General features: G+C 52.0%; 1 protein-coding gene across 1 annotated transcript; it reads left to right on the forward strand.

Annotated features, from left to right (window-relative positions):
• The first annotated feature begins 7,119 nt into the window (after positions 1–7,119).
• On the forward strand, positions 7,120–17,757 carry DCPS (decapping enzyme, scavenger). The gene is made up of 5 exons (XM_019622909.1): positions 7,120–7,132; positions 7,392–7,606; positions 11,627–11,740; positions 15,389–15,499; positions 17,416–17,757. Exons 1-5 carry the CDS (start codon positions 7,120–7,122, stop codon positions 17,680–17,682), a joined length of 720 nt encoding a protein of 239 aa, XP_019478454.1. The 3' UTR covers positions 17,683–17,757.
• The last annotated feature ends 1,832 nt before the right edge of the window (positions 17,758–19,589 follow it).

The raw sequence follows: 19,589 nt of genomic DNA on the forward strand, positions 1-19,589 counted from the left end.
CTGCCGCCTCCTGCCCTGCTGCCCTGCCGCAGCGCCCAGCCGTTTGCCCCCAGCCTCCCCAGGTCCCTCTTGGCAGAGCTGCTCTCGGTCAGTTTTTCTCTGGCGTTGCCCCAGCCCAAGTGCAGCTCCCTGCAGACCCACTTTTTGAGCCCGTCCCGTCCCTCTGGATAGCTTCCCTTCTGTTGTGTCAGCTGCGCCGCTCAGCTTGGTGTCATCTGCAGACTTGCTGAGGTGCGCTCGATCCCATCTGTGTCATTGATAAAGATGTTGAAGAGTAGTGGTCCCAGGAGAGACCCCTGGGGCACAGAACTCAGCACTGCCCCTGCCTGGACGCAGAGCCTCTGACCACAGCCCCCTGGTTATGACAAGCCCACCAATTCCTTACCCACTGAAGAGTTCACCCTTCAAATCCATGTCTTCACACTTCAGAGACTGTTCCTTTCCGGGTGTCATTTTTTGTTCTTTTTTTTTCCTCGTTGCCTTACGAGGCAGATAGCTAAATGCTGGCAGTGGGATTAAAGTGCTAATCTGCAGCGTGTGCTGCAAGTGGGCACCTCGTGTCTGCCCTTCCTGCTGCTCCCCACCGACTTCACACATCTCTGTGTTACAACTTCCTGATTAACAGCTGAATGTGGTGAGGTCAGATCAGCAGGTTGTGTCACAGAGTGGTGCTGCCTTGTGAATTGGATTTTCATTGCTATCAAATTGCTTTCCTTGGCTTCGGCACCCTTCAGCTGCTGATGGAGGGTGGGAGTGCTCGCTCAGCCACGCTGATGCTTTGATTTAATGCTGATGTTGGTTTAAATTCTGGAAGTGTAGTGATTGTGTGTCAGCGCTTCCATAAATGTGATGATAACCAGACAGGTTTAATGTAGTCAAAATCAATCAAAGTGATAGCCTGAAGGAAGAAGTTGTTGTGGCCCCAAATGGAATTTTCAGGACAACGCATCTGTCTTCAGCTTCCACTGCATAGCAGGTAGTACCGTGTGGCTGTAGAAGCTTGTGCAAAACGTGTTCTTCTGCAGCAGACTGAAATGAGGAGATTCAGCCTTAGGATTTCAGCAGCACCTGCTGTCAGTGCTGGCGGTGAGTCGCAGTGTCTCCCACGAGGTGGCATTGCAGGGCTGGGAGCCGAGCCCTGCGAGCTGGCTTGTGGTTCTGCTGGCTTCCTTTGGTGGAACTTTGCTTATTGAATTACCTTTGAAATTGCCGTTCAGAGGTGTCCATGGGAGCTGTGGTTTGTAAGCAATGTGTCTGCAGCAGAAAGACAACAGGGGCATCTTTGCCTCCCACTCTGCTGTCTCGCAAAGCTGTGTCCCTGTGTCACTCCACACAGAAGAGGGTTGAGTTGGGGACAGTTGGTCTCTCTGATGCCAGCACATTGTTAAAATTTCACGAGAAAAAAGTGCAGGCAGGGTAAATGCTGAGTGTGACTGGGAGACTTCTCCTGGTCCTCCTGGCAGCTTGAGGGCTGTCTGTTGCTATTAAAGATGTCACATTTCTTGTATGAAGAGCTGCATTTGCAGATACCTCGCATGAGATGCTGTCCATCAGCAGCGCTGGCACCCTGGAGCATTTAGCATCAGATGAAGCATGTTTGGGAGGGGAAAGAAATTGCCCTTGTAAGGTGAGTCATGGCCCAAGAAGGGAGTTGACGCAAGGAATGAAGCTAATAAATGTTAAAATGATGAATGAGAAGTTCCCTGTGGGGCTGTGTACATTGGGAAAACCCTGGACATCAAGTGAGCGTGTGGAGACCCAGCAAGACCTGGCATCGGGTCCAGTTTGGTCTCTTGGTTGTGGCGTTAAGGTTTTCTCTCTTGGCACTTACAGGTTTGCACTACAGCCTGGTTAATTTTGCAGTAAAGGTCTGACGTTGGCATTAAGCTGATCCCCTGGATCACTGTCACACTGAAGAGGAATTCACTGCAGGGATTTTGCAGCAGCCAAGCCCCCACTCTCAATTTCTTCCTTTCCAAGGGTAAAGCTGAACTCCCTGCCAGCAAACTGCCTGGGGCGAGGCGCTCACAGCTGCAGGTGACCTGCAAACATCTGCGCCGTGGCTGCAGCTGGGTCTGCTGACGGCACGGAGCAGCTCTGGGAGGAGCTGGCTGCGGCTCTCATTAGCAGCCTGCAGGTCTGTGCTTTGTGCGGCGCGTTTCTCAATGTCGCCTTTGTGGTCCGTGGCCCTGGAGGCCCTGCAGACAGCTGGGCTTTCGTGAGAGCTGAAAGCGGATATTTTCTTTCCTCTTTTCCCACCTCCTCGTTTAAGCTACTCAGATGCTGTTTCGCCCAGGGAGTAAAGCTAATGCAGGCTCTGTGCAATGAAAGCTTGTTTTGTGCTGGTGGTAAAAGAGCCTGCGGGGCTGGGCGAGCCTTGTTTTGTGGCAAGGCACAGAAGAGGCAGGCTGAGAGATGCAGGTACCTGCAGCAGGACATCCCTCCACCCTGGGAGTCAGAACTGCACTCTGCAGCTTGAGGACAGGCTTTGTGGGGCAGGCATTGTATCAGATGGGTCCTGGCTGGAGGACCTCGGCTTGTTCTGCTTGTTGTGGCTGCTGGAACAGGTGTGCAATGGGTAAAGTGGGAAATGCATTTGAAAACCAGCCTAAAGGGAGCACATCTGAGGGGTAATCCAAGCCCACCTGATTGAGGAAAAGATAATTTGCCATTCATACTCACCTGAATAAGGAGATGACTTGCTAGTGAGTTGGTTGATACGTCCTCTGACCATAACTGGTCTAATATTGGAAAAGGAGAGCCTTTGCAGCTCTGCTGTGGGCCAGCCACTGAACGCTGGGTTGGTGTGTTGGGCACAGCACTGTGGAGCACAGCTGTAAACACTGCCCCACGTTTGCAAAACAGCACAGCATTGACTGATAGGGGAACGAGGAAAGCCATCTCACATTCAGGTCCTGCCATTCCTAAATACCAGTGCGCTGCCTTCCCTGCCCCTCGCTCCTGCTTGGGTTTAACTGGCAGCTTACCTCTGAAGGTCTGATGTGCTGGCAGGGGAAATCACAGCCCTGCCACCAGCCCAGGGAGCAGGAGCTGCTTTCATAGCAGGGAAAAGATTTTCCGGGTGCCAGAGGACTGATTGCAAAAGCTCGATGGTTTAAGCAATGCCTTCCCTCCTAGCATCCAGCTCCTGGTGATGCATTTGCTCAGCTGACATCTGTTTAGCAGGCAGCTTGTGTTTTCCAGCACAGCGCAGCCTGGCTGCTGAGAGATGTTGTGTTTCATGGCACCTAAGCCGTGCTCACGTAATTCAAGGGCTCTCATCAGTCTGCTCTGGAAGGAAGCTTTGTCTGCTGTGCATGACTGGCAGCTACATGTCACAGCTCCGTTTGCAAGCACGTCCTCGTGCTGCAGCGTGAAGCTCACAGCTCAGAGTCTAAAAATGAGCCTTACTGACAGACACTCCGACGCAGGGTTGAGAAACTGGGGGAGAAATGGAAGAGTATGGAAGGCAGCGGGGAAACTATTCAGTAACGCAGGAAGTGATACATATTCCTGCATTCCTGAGCCCAGCGAGGATCTGGTTTCAGGCAGCAGGAGCTGGAGAGACTTGCATGAGCTGCACCGGAGTCTGCAGTGCTTCCCATGGCTGTGCTGCCACGCTCCGCCCGCCTGGCACAGCAAACCGGCTGCTTAAGTTCGTAATGAGACTCCGTGATTAAACGGAAGGCTGGAGCCGGAGCAGCGGGAGCAGTGGGGCTGGAGCCAGGTGGGGGTGGGTGCAGGAGAGCCGGCAGCGAGGGGAGGGTGATCCGGTGGGCAGTGGGAGCCGTTCCTGTGCTGTGCTCCGGCTCTCAGGAGCTGGTGACTCAGAGATTCTCTTTCCCACACTGCCTGCTGCAGCCAGCGCCCACCACGTCCTCTCCATCTCAGGATGAGAGGCAGCGGCCAGACAGCTTGGCAGAGTCCCCAGCAGCACACTTGGCTTGCCCTGGCATGTGCTGGCCTTGGAGAGTGTGAGAGCTCTTGAAAGCTTTCTCCCTTTTGTGCGCTTTTGTCTCATTCTGCAGTGAAAGCCCCTGAAGCCCGTGATGGAGCGTGGCGGTACTGCCAGGGCTGGTTACAGGGTTCATCTGGGGATGCTGGACGGTCGTGATCATGAACAAGGATAAATGGGAAGGGGAGGCTGTGTGTCTCTGTGCTTGGATAACTTGGCATCAAAAGGGGAAGCTGAGGATGGTGCAGAAAGTTGTATGCAACACGCAAGACCTTGCAGAGGAAGAACTTAGAAGGGTGCAATCAATTCTCCCTTTGGCTTTGTATGCTCAGTCGTAAACCAAAGCACCTGGGCTTCCTATTGGCAAAGGGAGGAAAAGTGTCCCCACCCCGGGGCTGTTCCTGCCTGCCTGCTTCTCTCAGCTCCTCAGCACGCTTACGTTGATTTAAAACATACAACAAACACATGGTGATGGCCCTTGTGGTACTGCCTCCAAATTCTTGAGTGGGGTGAAGAAGTGAGTGGGGTTTTTTTGCACTCTCAACAAAGGAGGAGAGGAACTGTTTGGTTCTAGGCAGTCTGAGCTTCATTTCCTTGTGGACGTGGAACTGAAATCATGGAGTTTTCTCTCAGACGCCACTGCTCCCTTTGTAGAGTGATGCTCAGGAATCCAAGTACCTCTGGCACACGTCTATCCAGGATCCTTCCATTTAGACCTCTGTTCTTTGTATTTTTTTAGCTGCCTCCAGCTAAGAGTGCTGACTCCTGCAGTTAAACCACAGCCCTTTCGGGCTGCCATCCCGGAACAGGCTGGCCAACACGACCCAGATGCAGGCAGTGATAAGTGCCACCATTTACCAACCTGAAAACCACCCGATGTGCACAGTGATGCTTTGCCCCATTTCCAGGCCGGCACGGATTGCACCCGCCATGCACCAGACGTGGTATTTTAGCACATGTGCAGCCTGCTGGGAGCAGGACGGCTTTCAGAGTGAGACATGAGTGCGGTTGGTTGCCAGCAAATGGAAAGATTTAGCAGTGAGTGTGTGCAGTTGTGCTGGTGTCTGCAGTGGGGCTGCTCACCATTGCACCCTGAATGTGAGCCCTCGGGCTTTTGTCTCTTGCTTTTCTCCAGTGCTTTTTTTGGTCATTTTTAAGCAGGGAGTGGAGGAGCTGCAGCCTCGTCTTTGGGTATTACATCACCCCTCAAAGTGCTAATCGAGCCCTGGAAAACAACCTTGTTTGAACATGTGTACAGTGGGAATCGGACCAGACTGCCCTTGTGGTTTGCATTTTCATATTTCATGTTACCAGCATTTTCCTGTGGATTTCATTAAGCTGGGTTTGGCATGGAATGAAAAGACAGAGTCTCCCAGCTTGTGCAGTGCTGACCTTAAAAAGAACAGAAACCAAAAAAACAACAAAAAAGACACCCACCCTAGGTCCTGGCTTTAGGAACAAATAGATATTTATATTCCACGTCTGGCTAGCATACATTCATCTATAAAGTGTGAGGCACAGCCGCTCGGTGCTGCTGCTTTTTGTGGCAGCAGCAAAAGCCATTGCAGAGCTTGGGCACAAGCTGGGAAAGCTGCAGGACTTCTGCCCCGTGCGTGGGTCTGATGGCTTCGTTTGGGGTCAGGACGTGGTGTTCTGCACTCAGTTGTTCAGTGTTCCATCAGCAGGGCAGCTGGCTCCTGCCGCTGTCGCACGTCCACCCTCGGGCAAGGAAGGATATTTCCCAAGTGCTTAACTGCTGTGAGTGAGATTTACTGCTGCCAAGGCCGGAGCTGCCAGGTCGGTGAGGTGCATGCTGGAATCCTGTTTAATGTCGTGGAAAATGCACCTCCAAGTTCTAATCTCAGAGTAAACAGGGGTTGTTTTCTTTTAGTGAAAGCAACCAGCTGAATGCTCTCTGCTTGCCAGCTGCTGAAGGGGAGCACTGAATCAGCCCTGCGCTCGTCCCCAGCAGCCGCAGCGCCTTCCAGATGTGTCCCTCTGTCCTTGGCCTCCTGTCCTCAGGGCTGAGCATCCTCGTGGCTGGGAGCTTGGGGAGGAGCGCTGCCCGCCCATGGATCGTCCGCGTGCCCCTACCTCCTCTTTTGGGAAGAGAATCTGTGAGTTAAAGGCCACGTGCACAAGGAGGTTTTGTTCCTGTGTGCTGCGCCTGGTGCTGGTGGGCCAGCAGGGAGCCTTTCCTGCAGGGCAGGAGGATGGCCTGGATATCATGGGGCTGCACAGAGCTGCCTCAGGCCCTGTGCTGGAAGAGGCTTTCAGAGGAGCTGCATTGTAAATGCAGGGAGCTTTTGGGCTTACAGCCCAAATGGGGTGTGATAGAGCAGGGTGAGGGCTGGTGGATGGGGTCAGAATGGAATTGCTCATTGTGGCAGGAGTGCCCATTTCTTCTGCTTTTCTTCCTGTACCCATCTGCTGTCTCTTTTGTGGGCACCAGCTGTCCGATGCCATGGCAGCAGCTTGGCTGCTTGAGCTCATGAGGGGTTGCTGAGGTGCCTGTCCTCATTTAGAAGCTTTTTGCTCTGCTCCTGTCCTAATCCTGTTCTCTGGGGGCAGGTAGCCAGGGTGTGCCCTCAGACACAACACGGGTGTGCTCAGATGGACTCTCCAAGCTGTGTCAAGTGGAGTTTGGCTCCTTAACTGCTCAAAAGTAGGCTGCATCATCTTGGAGCTGGAAGGGGAGCTGAGCTGCTTCAGACGGGCTGTTTGCAGTCAGGGAGCGGCTGTGGCTGCCTTCCTTGCTGCTGGAGTTTGGGCAGCTGCACGAAGCTGCATGCAAATGGAACAAAACTTCTGGGATTGTGGGCTGAGGACGGGTCCCTCCAGCTGTCACTGATCCCAGGCAGCTCAGGCAGCACTCTGAGCGTAAGCAGGTTCAGCTCCATCCCCCCGCAGCTTCACGTGCCCTGTCCCTGCTGGTGGCTTTCTGCAGGGACAGTGGCTCCTTGTCAGCCCTGCTGCGTGCAGCTCTTGGGATGTCCGCTTTAGTGGATGGAGAAAGTTTCTTGATAACATCTGATTGCCCTCAGGTGGAAAGAATGAGGAACGAGCTTCTCTGCCCTGGGTAGAGCTGCCATGTGCTGCTTCTGTCCTACTTGACTGCACATAAACTCTTCCCTGGGAGCCCCACATGTGCACTGATGTTGATGATGTATCTGAGGAGTGAGTGTGGGAAAAGTTTCACACAGTGCTCGCTTCCACCTGAACTGGAAATTCTGGCCCTGGCTGTGCTGTCAGCTTGTTGTGTTCCTCTGTGCAGATGCACTGAGCTCCTTTCCTTGATGACAGAAGGAGCCCTGCCAGTTCAAGTGCTTGTTTGCCATCTGTGTCAGCTCTCCCCTGCTATTTTAATGGTATATTTTTGAAATGTGTTAGCTTGGCATTTATTAGAGGGCAAAAACAGGTTTATGAGGAACTATAGGAAGTAACTTGGGTTTCATCTGTGATTATAATTCAGTAAATGTGGTTTTTTGTGTGTTTTTTTTCCTAGAGATAAAAGCCACAGTGGTGTACCCTGCCACAGAGAAACACCTTCAGAAGTATCTTCGTCAGGAAGTGCACCTCGTCCGTGAAACCTGGGAGGACTACAAGAACATAACACTGCCCTTCATCCAGTCCCAGAGCTTCAGCATCCAGGTATAGGCACTGCTGCTTCTCAGAGTGTCTGGGGCTCCACGTCCCTCTGCAGGGGTGGAGAGCCTGAAGGAAGAGGTGCTTCAGGCACGGATGTGGTGACCCTCGCTTTGACAAACATGGCGAGTTCTGTCTGCAGTGGTACCGGAGTGGATTTGGATGATGAGAATTGAGAGCAGGGTTCTCAACTTGAATCTTTTTTCATAGTAGTCTTCATTTTGGTATTGCACGGCTGCCAGAGGCTGCACTCCAGGAGCTGTTCTGGGCCTCATGCGCTGCCTTCATGGCATGCTGGTCTCCCATTCCTTTGGCCAAACGAGAACTGACAGTGTGCCTTGAAGTCAACAGTCTCTGCAAAGCTTGGCATTTGCAGGAGCTCTGGGGATGGAAGCAGAGCTCTGCCTGTCTTTGGCCTCCCTCTTTAACATGCTGGGCTGTCAGATGTCTCCTCGAAGCCTGGGCTGCAGACAGATGAATCAGCAGTGCTCTGCCCCCGTCTCCCTGTTGGCTGCTCCATCCGTGTGTTGTCAGCTCTGTGGTCTTTCACCCTCTCTTCTAACACGCCTGTTTCTCAGACGTGACCAGCAGCAGATATCTGTGAAGTCTGGGGTCTGTGATGCTGACTGTTTCCCTGAGAACACCCACTTAACTGCTGCACTTTCTCGAGGCTGTCTGACCTTTTGGTAAGCACAGCAGTGCTAAACAGGGCTCTTTCCCCAAGCTCTCCCAGTAGAGCTCTCCTTCTGTTCTGCGGTAGCACCACTACATCATTATAGAAAAGCATTTCCTTTGGAGATTTATCCAGTGTGCCCTTCTCAAGGCTCCTGGAGACTTTCTGTGCTGGGACGTTTCTTCTCTCTGAAGGTGGAATTGGTGCACTTTGCTGGGCCTTGTGGGAGTCTCTTGGGTGCTTTGAAATGGGAAGACCCAGACTGTGCTTGGATTCCTGCATCACAACTCACTCCTAGTGCTTTGCATACAACTACTCTGCCTTCCAGTCTTCCAGTTCATATCCCACGTGTAGGAGCTGAATTTTTGGGCTGCCTCTCACCACAGGCAGTGGCAGTGCACTCCTTTCTTGTTTTCTCTGTTTTGACTGCTCCTCTCTACCGCATCTTTATAGGCTGAAGGAGCAAAAGTCTGTAGGGGCAATTCATGCCAACCTGTGCAGACGAGGGAATAAAATGAATCCTAACAATGCCAAGCTTACTCGAGTAATTGATTACTACTCTCTTGGTGCATTAAAAGCAACTCATTGCTTATGTATCTAATCTGTGCAGCCACTGCCGTGAAAAGGAAACCAGCAAGCAAACCAAGTGGCTCATAAAGCCAGGCAGTAACTCTTGCATCCTCTCCCTGGTAATGCTGCTTCTGCACCTTGCTGATGAGGGAAATGTGTGCCCTTTCCAGCTGACTGCAGGTGAGGGTCTGTCGAGGCTATTCATTAAAAATAAACTCCTTTATCTCAAACAAACAGAAGACAATCACAGACCTCATGTGTCCCCTCCTCGCATCTTTTACTGATTTAAACTGCAGCAGACTGGCTGCAGTTTGCTGTTGTGCTCTAATCACTTGCAGCTGACATGAATCTTGCTTTCTGCATCTAGTTCCAGGAGGCACCTTGCAAGCTGCAGTGTGTGCTCCATTACTCCTTGCTCACCCACATTTGTTCCCTCCATCATTCAGTTTTCTTGCCAGCAGTTGGACTGCAACACCCCTAATTTATAGGAAGCATTTATTAGCTGGAGGAACAAAGAGTGTATTTGCACCTGATAGCAGCCTGCACAGATGTTTTCTCCGTGTCTTTGCTCTGCAGGCTAAGTTCTGTGACACAGCAGCTGCCTTCAGAAGTAGTACAAGGTCTCTCTCTCTCTTCCACCGAATGCCTGTGAGCTGATTTCTGCATGCAGTAGATAGATGGAAACATGTTCCTGCCAACCATTGGGAGCAGCTGCCTTATCTGCGCTTGGCGATCTTGGTCTGAGCATCAGTCCTCTGAGATTTGATAATGCAGTTTCTTGTCTTTAATTGGTTTTGTCAAAAGAAAGAGGAAATGTGAAAGGCAGAAGTATTGGAGGACTACAGAGGAGGCTCTGTTTTCTGCCTGGAGGATGCAAAGTGTGGCTACTTCCAGCATAATAGTTTTATTGTAGTGCCAGCTTGTGGACGTGTTGTCTTCCCCAGGCTTGTGCTGGAAAGAGCAAGAGCAGCCAGCTGATGAGTACTGATCACATGAGGCAGCAACGGTTTATGGCTCTGCTCATCCTATATGTGAGCTTATTAGGGTACCCGCAGGTTGGCACTGCTCAAAAGAGGCGGCGTGAAAAAGTGAGTGGCAAACTTTCATTTCCTTCTGAGCTTCCTGCCCTGCTTTTCTCATAGGGTCACAGAGCACAGCAATCTTGTGCCGTGTGTTCCATAATCTCTGAGAAGCCCCCTGGGATGTTATCGCTAGGGAGGAGAGAGTGGGAACTTAAGAAAGAAAAGGATGAAAGCTGGAGAGGTTTGTTTGTCCCTAAGGAGATATATTCAGGTCAGTTCACAACGATCCTAAGTTTTGATTAGATTAATTAAACTCCTGACAGTTCCCAGCAGGGCTGTCTTTCATCTCGAGCATCTGTTGCACACGGCAGCCACTGAGCCAGCTTGCTCAGTGTGTCTGCAAGGCCAGCAGTGGCTTGGTGCTTCCACAGCCCCTGGGACAACAGCAGTGTTTTGTACCTAAGTGTGGTGGGAAGGTGAGCGGGTGGAGATTTGCGCTGTGTGTAGTGTAGTTGTTTGCTGTATCTGTAAAGCTGAAACAACTGTGGCACTTCTACAGCCTGGTTGTCTCAGGTGAGGCTTTCTTCAGTGGAAGGGCTGCTGGTGTTTCAGAATGATTGCAGCTTTCAAAGCCCAGCCAATTTCTGCTGCCTTGCTTTTTTTCTCTGGAGTCCTGATTAATGCTGGAAGTCTGAACTGGTAGCATTTAGAAGCCAAGTCGCAGCTCCCTCTGTGAAAGAGGACCTCTGTGTTTGGCAAGAGGGCAGGTGGGCAGCTTGTAACCAGGACAAGCAACCTTCTAGGCGTGAGGGTGCTTTCTGTGTCACGTCTCATCTTGTCAGTTGTCCTGTTTGAGAGTGGAGACTTGTCTCTGGGTGGTGCTTTGCTCCTCAGGAGGTATTCCTCTGCAGAGTCTGAGGTCCCACGTCCTCCTGTTCTCCCTCCCAGCAGCCAACTAGGAATGCAGGGGATAACCAGAGCAAGGATTATTGGCTCTCTGGAAGCCGAAGCTTTAAACACAGAGGAAGAAGAGCGGTGAGCTTTTTTCTAACCGGTCAGGAAACATGATTTGCCCAAGAAAACACAGGCCTCTGGTCCTCGCCCGCGGAGTGCTGGCTGCCAGCAGCAGGAGCCCTGTCCAACCTCAGCCTTGCAGCAATCTGCTGCTTCCCTTCTGAATGGAAAAATCAGCCGGGTTTCCTTTCCAGAGCTCGTTGTAAAGGTTTCAGGACAGTGTGGGGCGTGAAAGGTGTTTGGAGGCACCACCAGGCCCTGCGGGAGCTGAGCTCAGCCTCTGCCGGCCCGGGGGTCTGGCTGCTGGCTGGGAGCATCGTGAGCTCTGTGATGGAGAATTGCAAGACCCCGTTGGGCAGAATTATCTCCAAATCCTCTTACAAGCAAATACAACAATGGTTTCTAAACCGTCTCTCTCCAATACCTCGTCTCCAGCTGTGGCCGATTCTTAATGCTCGAGAGGAAAACAAAAATCCCTGAATAATTTAGCTAGGCAGAGGGGCCGTGCCACGCAGCGGGGTCAGAGGGTATCTTTTAACTGAAGTGCCTGTAATAGCCTGGAGTTTGTTGGAGTGTTTTATGGATAATTAACTACAAATGTTGTTGGCCATGAAATTATTTGGTCGTCTTTTTTTTTTTTTTCCCCACGTTCTGCTTGCAATGAATACAGACTAATCCGTGAGCCTGGGCTAGGTGTGCCTGAGCTTTTTGCTCTGCTGGTTTCTAAATCACATGTTTCTCTTTCAGTGGGTGTATAATATCCTGGAGAAGAAAGCTGAGGCTGATCGAATCATCCATGAAAACCCAGACCCTTGCAATGGCTTTGTTCTAGTTCCAGATTTTAAGTGGAATCAAAACCAGGTTTGTTTGCTACTCTTGTTTTTGAAGGGATGCTGCTTGTTGAGAGGCATTACAGAGGAAATGTCCACTTTGTGTCACTAATAGCACGTTAATGAAACTTTTAGTAGGGGAATGCATCCTTCCTGTTCACACTGTAATTAAGCAGTGATGTTACCAGTGGTTCAGGGCCTTTTAGGATGTGCTAATGGTGGACACGGCAAAATGCAGGCTGTCCTCACTGCTGCTCAGTGATTTATTTATTAGCTTCACTTTCTCTTTCCTGTGTTAGCCCGAGCGCTGTCTTGATGTGTTGGAACTGAACTCCAGCTGCCTGTTTGTTCCTGATGGATTCCTTTGTTTGGGTTTCTGTCAGCCTAAATATTAGGCATAAATCAGGCAGATGTGTCGTCCTTCCAATTAACTCTCCTCACACAACATTAAACAGATGGTTGTTAGCTTATGAGCAGCTGCTTAACCCCTCGCTGGAGTGGCCACTTGTTGAGATTCAGAGGTTTTAGCCCGGGCTGTAATCCTAAATTGAGTGGCTCATTATTTCTTTTGATTCTGGCTCGATTCATGTGGCACTTCTATGGCCTGGAGACATCAAGGCCCGCGGCGTGCCTGCAGAGATGAAATGCCCCAAGCTCAAAGAAGCAAGGCTCCCAGCCTCGGTGGAGTCAAAAAGTCCCCTTCGTGTTTCTGATCCTCAGAACCTCTCTGTGGGTGGCACCGAGGGAAAGTTTGATGAAAACGTAGAAATCAGAACTAAAAATAATCCTTCTGGTAAGCTCTTAGCACAGCACGATTCTGTATTTCTGTGCTGAGCGTGGGCTGGGGGCAGGAGGGAGGCAGGAGAGCCGATTTCTGTCTGGTGCTGAATTGCCTGGGGTTATGGTAGGTGAGGACAGGTAAGTTCCTGCAGGGCAGTCCATGTAAACCATGAATTGTAAACCATGAATTCCCCGCACGTCAGCTGTTCTAAAAACCCCGTGCCTTGTTGCTGTGGGGTAACTGAGCTTTAATTTCCGCTGTCTGGCACCCTGCAAGGTGGTGGCAGCAATACAGTGATCCTGGGAAGTTAATTCTCAGCAATGTGCCCTTTCCTCGCTCTGAGCAAAGCCTCAGTGTAAATTCTTTCTCTCCAGAACCAAGCTGTGCAGCTCACTGCAGTGTTGAAGACAGATGAGCATGAAGTTGTAGCCAGATTTCTCTGCAGACCTGCTGTACGCAGTGCAGTTAGGGAGCACCTGCATGGCAGGATGTGTCTGTAGGGGAGGTTTCCCATGCTGCTGTGGTTTGCTTGTGATCCGAACAGGATCTTCTTGATTTTTTCCCCATGATTTTTTCACTCGCTGGGTGCTCTCACTGCCTCTGCAGCGGCACAACCACGTCCCCAGGGCAGGGGCTGCTCTCAAGCCCTGCAGGAGTGCTGAGCTGGGGGCTTCAGCGTGTTCCGTGCAGGTACTTCTTCCCCACTGATAGGAGCTGTTGATAGCTGGGTGCTCTCTGAGTTTTAAAAAGCAGAGATCTGGACTCCTGGCTTATTTGTGTGATTCCTTACCCTGAGAGAAGGGCTTGGACTTGATTTTTCTGCACTTCTGGCTGCCAGGATCCATACCCCCTTGTGCTGCCTGTCTCTTCCAGCAAGGTGTTGAGCAGGGTATGTGCATGGCTCCTTGCTGAGGCCGTCGTCAGGAAGGTCAGAGCTGCTTTTCCTGCCTCGCGGGCAGCTGGGTGTGCGCTCAGTAGTGACTTTTAAGTGAGACATTGCCATAAGTGAATGGGATTCAGAGAGAAACTGAACAGGTTTGAATCCAACGTGTCTCAAGACCTAATGTATTAGATGAAACATGGGATCTGTCAGATCAGATCTCATCCCTGCAGCTGCACTTCAGAGCCGTCGGCCATTCACATTTTCGCTCATCCAAGCATCCGTGGGCTGCTCAACTAAATTAGGGTGGTGAGATGGGGCTCCAGCAGCACTCTGCGAACCTCCCCGCAGCTCAGGTTTGGAGTTCTGTCCAACAGCATCGCGCTGTGCTAGCTTAGCAGTTTGCTAAATGTGGATTCACCTGTTGTTGCTTCGGGCTGATGGATGGAGGAGGATTCCCTGCCTGTGTGCTGCTGCTCGGAGCCTCTGCCTGCTGCTGGGCGGCTGGCCAGGAGCAACCGTGCTTCGTGTTGGGAAGTGGGGACCTGAAAATGCTGCAGCAGCAGCGTGGCAGCTCAGCTGTGCAGAGCAAGCAAGTCCTGGTTGGACGTGGTGCTGGACAGCCCCTTTTAGATCCCTCCAGCTTTTCTCTTCTCAAACCCACAGGAGCCCCGAGGCGTTGCCTGAAATGGTGCCGTACATGACATCATCGAGGGCCTTTTTAGCAACAGGCTTATTTGTTTCAAACAGCAACATACAGATGTTCTAAGGAGAGGGGATGTTTGCTTTTCCCCTGTGAGCCAGCCCTGGTTTGAAGAGGACAGACTGAGAGGCCGTCTTCTTCTGGAGCTGTGCTGCTGTGAGAGCCGGGTCACAGCACGAGAATGACTTTGTTGGCTGGCTGCAAATAAAGCTTTGTGTTTCGAGTCCCAGGGCAGAGTTCTTCAAGCATCTTTTGGCACAAACATCTGTTTTCAGATAGCCAGATGGATTGCTTGTAGCTCTGAAAAGATCTGCTGGGCTGTAGATATCCAAACCCTTTGCTACATAGTGTTTATACTGTTAGAAAGCCACTAACTAAACTGGAGGAGACAGGGATTAAGTGCTGCAGAAGGGGGCTGATGTTTGCAGGACATTTGGTTTTGGAAGCGCAGGCAGTTGAGGAAATAGCCTCGAGCAGCTGCTTGCCAGCACACAGTGCAGGGAGCACAGGTAGGTTTGGGTGTGAGTGACTCTCAGCTGCAGATATTGCTGAAGAACATCGTTGTTAATCGTGGTGTGGGAGCCTGTCTTGTCCTGGCTGCCTCTGTTCAGTCCGATCCCTGTACAGGGGACTTCATCTCTGTGTTTATTATCTCCTGGGCAGCAATGCCACAAAACCATTTGATTGATTTATTTATTTTTTTTAATATATAATGATCCACGACCTTTTGTTTCACTGAACATTTAATTCAGTAAAGTGCTTCTGGAGATGGCAAAGGTTGGTCTGAGCGCTGCGGGGCGGCCGTGTGTCACTGTGGGGCTGTCAGGTGACAGATGAACACTTGAAAATAGTTATTTATAAAGCTGGAGTCACTGGAAAACGGACCACTGTTTGTACAGAGGCAATAGAAGAAGCTTTTCATTCGGAAAAATCTACAGTCGCAGCTTTGGCTGCTGGAATTCACTGCAAATCCTCTCCTGAGCGCGGAGATAAGCCGTCCTCTTGCTCTGCAGAAAGGCTGAGCTCAGCACTGCAGTTCAATTCCCTGCTGCCTGGGCAAGAGCTGCACCTCTGCTGCCCTATGGGGAAGGTTTAGTTTGCTGTGCACTTGCACAAGTGCTTCTGAAATGTTTCAGGCGACGTTACTGGGGTTTGGAACTAGGATTCCACCTAGCTGGAGGTTGGTGAAAGAAGTCAGCAGATAAGTGTGTGACATGACAGCACAGCCCAGAAAGCTCTGGACAGTGCTCGAGCCTCCACCTGCTTTGTGCTGTAGGCGTCGTCCTCCTCCTCCTCTGTTTCTGCCTCTCCACAGCTCGAAGACCTCTACCTGATAGCCCTCATTCAGCGCCGCGATGTGAAGTCTCTCCGGGACCTCAGAGCAGAGCACCTCCCTCTGCTGAGGAACGTCCTGCAGGAAGGCAAGGTGAGTGCAGGAAGGCACAGCGAGCTGCTGCAACTCCCTGCCTGGGCTCCTGGCACCTGCTGAGGCTGCCTGGTTTGGCAGAGAGCCGCTCTCTGTGTGGACACCAAAGCTGAGCGATGGTCGTATCTCCCTCCCGAGCTCCTCCCCATCGTTCCCCTGCAATACAAACCCTATTTCAACCAGGGGCATTGCTTAATAGGTGGAGGTGACTTTCCTCCGAGCATTGCACCCTATGGTATGAGCTGCCTGGGGAGGATGTTGCCTTGTTCTTGCAGCGCTGCTGTGCTGTGTTGCGTGACTGTGCGATGCGGGGATGCATCACCCTGCAGCACCAGGCCCTGGGAAGAGCCGAGAGGGGGAAATAGAGCAGGGTGATGAAAAGAGGGCACTTTAAATCCTCTTTGTGCTTCAACTTGTATGCTCTTGAGGCCAGATACGTTGCAAGTGTCCCGGACTGCTCCAGGCGCTGAGCAGGGCTTGGTGCCTAGCAAAGCAGCAAGTCTCCATAGGGCCATGGGAAGCATTTTCTGATTTCATCTCCTCCTCAGTTTAGACCCTCTCATGGGAGATGGTGGGGGAGGTGTGAGTGCCTCCCCTTCCCGTCTCCCTTCCTGAGACTGCAGCACTGCCTGCCCAGTAGGCGATGTGCTCTGTGCTCTGTGCTTGCCTTACAAGGGTCTGTCTGCTGGGAAACCCCTCCCAGTGCTGCCCTGCGTAGCCTGGCCACACTGCATCAATTCTGGAGGCCTTGGTGGCTTTTCTTTCCTTCTGCAGCCACCAGGCATCCATTTGCACATCACCATGGTGGTGCTGAGCACTCATGCTGGGGCTGAAGCTCTCCTCCACGGCTTGAGAGCAGAAATATATTTCTGCTGCTGTCTTTGGCCTCACGCTGTTCTGTCTCGTGTCACTGCAGTGTGTTCTAGGAGAAGGGAGCATCTTTTTGGAATGGAGTGGAGAGGTGTGGATGTGTCTGGGAGTCCACCCATCCCTCTGGAGCAAAGCGTTGCTCTTCTTTAAGAAGAAAACACCCTCTTTCTCTTGGCAGCCAGGCTGGGAATGAAATCTGAGCGCTGCCTGCCTTGGAACTGGGACTTCTTACTGCAGCCAGCAAGCTCCTCACCTCTCTCCCCTTTCGGAAGTGTCTGGTGCAGCTTTGTCTGCAGTGAGCTCAGAGTCGAGCTCATCCTCCTGCGTGTGCTAACAGCTGCCTTTCTAACCTCCCGACCATTTTCTCTGGCTGGTGGCTGTTCCAGGGCACACTTGGTAATGGGCCGTGTAGATCAATGTGTGATAGTTCCCTTCACTGCATTAGAAATTTGGAAAGTAATTGCACTAGGGAAAGCAGAGATTAATTAAGAGATTAGTCAGGGGATTGCAGTGTGCTGAGCAGCAAACCGAGCCCTTGGAGGTTGGAGTGTGTTGGAGTTCGCGTTGCTGTTTATAGCTTTAATTACACTGGCTGGTAACGGGATCCTGTAACTTGCTGAGTGAGCTGGGGAGATAAGGGAGGAATGGAAAACAATGGGAGCAGGGAGCACGTCCTCTTATGGCGAAGTGGGGGTGGCAGGAAGGCTCCTATCCTTCTTTGTTTCCCCATGCCTTACTTTAAGGAGGGAGGAAGCAGCAGTCATTTCGCTTTGCCTCTCCCTTCCTGCCGGGCTCAGCGCTCCTCTGGCTGTCGGGCAGTGGTGTGGGCAGAGCTCTCCTCTTGCCAGGTGTTTATTTAACAGCTTCCCTCCATGCTTTCGATGCCTGAACCTTCTCCTCTGGTTGAAGTCCTGCAGGCGCATTCCTGAAGGCCGCAGGGTTTGGCCGCTGGCTCCACCTCTCTCCCCACATCTGGGGGCTCTTTTTCCATCCCCCGGGTCTTCCCACCCGCTCCCAAGCCCTCACTGACCTGTCTGTGTCTGTAGGAAGCCATAGCAAAACGCTTTGGTGTGCCCGGATCCCAGCTCCGCATCTACCTGCACTACCAGCCCTCCTACTACCACCTGCACGTGCATTTCACCGCCCTGGGCTACGATGCTCCGGGCAGCTCTGCTGAGAGAGCCCACCTGCTGGAGGACGTCATTGACAACCTGCTGCTGGATGCTGAGTACTACCAGAAGCGGGCGCTGACCTTCGCCCTGCGGGCTGACGAACCCCTGCTGAAGAAATTCCAGGAGGCAGGAAGAGTGTGAGCTGGCAGAGCCAAACGTGGAGCTGCTTTTTTATCTTTTTATCCCGACAAATCTGTGGGTTTGGGTGGTGGTGGTTTTTTTAAGTAGTTTTGTCGTCTTTTGTTTTTATACTCGGGTTTTGTACGAAATTGGGGCTGTCAGCCCATTGCTATGGAAACAGCTCCTTAAGTCAATTAAAACCTTGATTGGGTAACCCTGGTGGTGTGTTGGTTTTTAAGCAGACACAGCAGCAGCCTGGGCTCCTCCGAGGGACTGCGACAGGAGGACCTGTGCCCATCCACCTTCACCCAGTTATCCGTGCCACGGTGTTCTCCAGAGCCCTGGAAATGGTGGCATGAGAACGAGGTCATAGAATCATAGAATCATAGGTCTGCCCACACGGCCCTCTGCTTCCTCACCGAGGGACAAAGCCTCTGAAAACTGCATGAGTTCTCAGTGCCAGCGAGGGCTCTGGTTTCTGGTCAGTCGGTAACCAGGGGTGTAATTGCAGGCATCATATTGCTGCCCATCCTGCTGTGTGCTCCTTTCAGCACGTTGGCTTTCCTTTTCCTTTTTCTTTTTGCTGACTCCTTTGCTCTGGGGGCAAAAAAAGAACTGCAGTTCCTTGTTTCCAGGGCTGCTCTGTAGTGGAGCGGTCCCGAGCCTGCTGGATGCAAGTCACATCACAAGAGATGCCCGCGGCTTTGTTCTCATCTGATTAATAAAAATTCAGGTCAGGCCGTTCCCTGGTACCTTTTAGCAGCAAGGAGAGGCAGAGCATCTGAATGCAGCCAACTCTTGTCAGATTTGCTTATTTTTTGCAAAAATGCAGTGTGTGGCTGAGGAGGGCAGGGGTAACCTGTTAGGGGAGTTTTTCTTTCTTGCACGCTTCCCACAGGCTGTGCAGAGTGGAGCACAGCTCTGCTTGCATCAGAGCTGGCTTAGGAACTGGGGAGCAGATCTGGGGGTGTTGCTGTGGCTGCCCCCAACTTTGCATCCCTACACTTAAACCCTTTCACTGCTAGGATTCCCCCCGGACCCGACAGCTCGGAGCTGGGCGATGCAGACCTCACTGCAATTCCACTTTCCCGGCAAGACTTTATTTTATTTTTTGCCTTTTTTCTTTCAATTGCTCTGCACAGATTAATCTAACTGGCGATTTATCCCTTCTGTGCTTTGTACGTTAAATATCAGGGCAGGGTGCAGTCATTAGCTATGACTAACGACCCGGCAAACACTTGTGGTGTTCTGCTAACACAGCAAATCCCTTTCCAAAAACGTTTTCTAGCAGGGGAGAGGCGCTGTGCAGTGCCGCTGACGGCCTTTGTCCCTTTTGTCCCCTCCATCCCCTCTCCGGTGCATCCTTTGGCCGCTCCCCGCACTGATGGCAGGGGATGAGGGCACCTCTTCGCCTCCTCTGACACACCGCAGTGACCCGGCTTCTGTGGGAGCCGTGAGAGTTGCCATCGCACCGTAACCGCTCCATCTCACGGCTGTGCCAGCTTCAGCCATAACTACATCGTGCTGTCATCGTGGCACGGCGCCGAGGACCGGCAGGCTCAGAGCCGGCCTGGGGAGCGCAGCCATGCGGCCCCGACGCTCCTCTAGCGTTCTGCCTCGGGAGCGTGGTCAAAACAGGCGTTTGGGATGCGTTATTACTGCTGGAGTTTTATTGAACGCCGTTTATTGTTTTCAGATGCAATAAACCTAGCGGGGGAACCCAAGGGACTGATGGATCTAAATATCCTTCGAGCAAGCCCAGCTCCCCCGCTGAGCCGCGGCCTCAGTAATTACCCCGGATCAGCTGCGAGCCGACAGCAATTAAGGCGCAATTACGGACAGCTGCTCCGCCTCCATCGGCCCCGCGTGAGCGCGCGTGGGGTCTCGGCGCGGATGGATCCCCAGCGGCGGAGCGCGGGCACGAGGCC

This window comes from Meleagris gallopavo, chromosome 26, assembly GCF_000146605.3.
Source record: "Meleagris gallopavo isolate NT-WF06-2002-E0010 breed Aviagen turkey brand Nicholas breeding stock chromosome 26, Turkey_5.1, whole genome shotgun sequence".
In the NCBI taxonomy this organism is placed as follows: domain Eukaryota; kingdom Metazoa; phylum Chordata; class Aves; order Galliformes; family Phasianidae; genus Meleagris; species Meleagris gallopavo.

What these genes read in the sequence shown, in the direction of transcription:
- DCPS (XM_019622909.1), top strand. An exon ending in TTAAGTGGAATCAAAACCAG is followed by an intron (nt 11,741 to 15,388) that starts GTTTGTTTGCTA and finishes GCCTCTCCACAG; the next exon opens with CTCGAAGACCTCTACCTGAT. An exon ending in ACGTCCTGCAGGAAGGCAAG is followed by an intron (nt 15,500 to 17,415) that starts GTGAGTGCAGGA and finishes CTGTGTCTGTAG; the next exon opens with GAAGCCATAGCAAAACGCTT.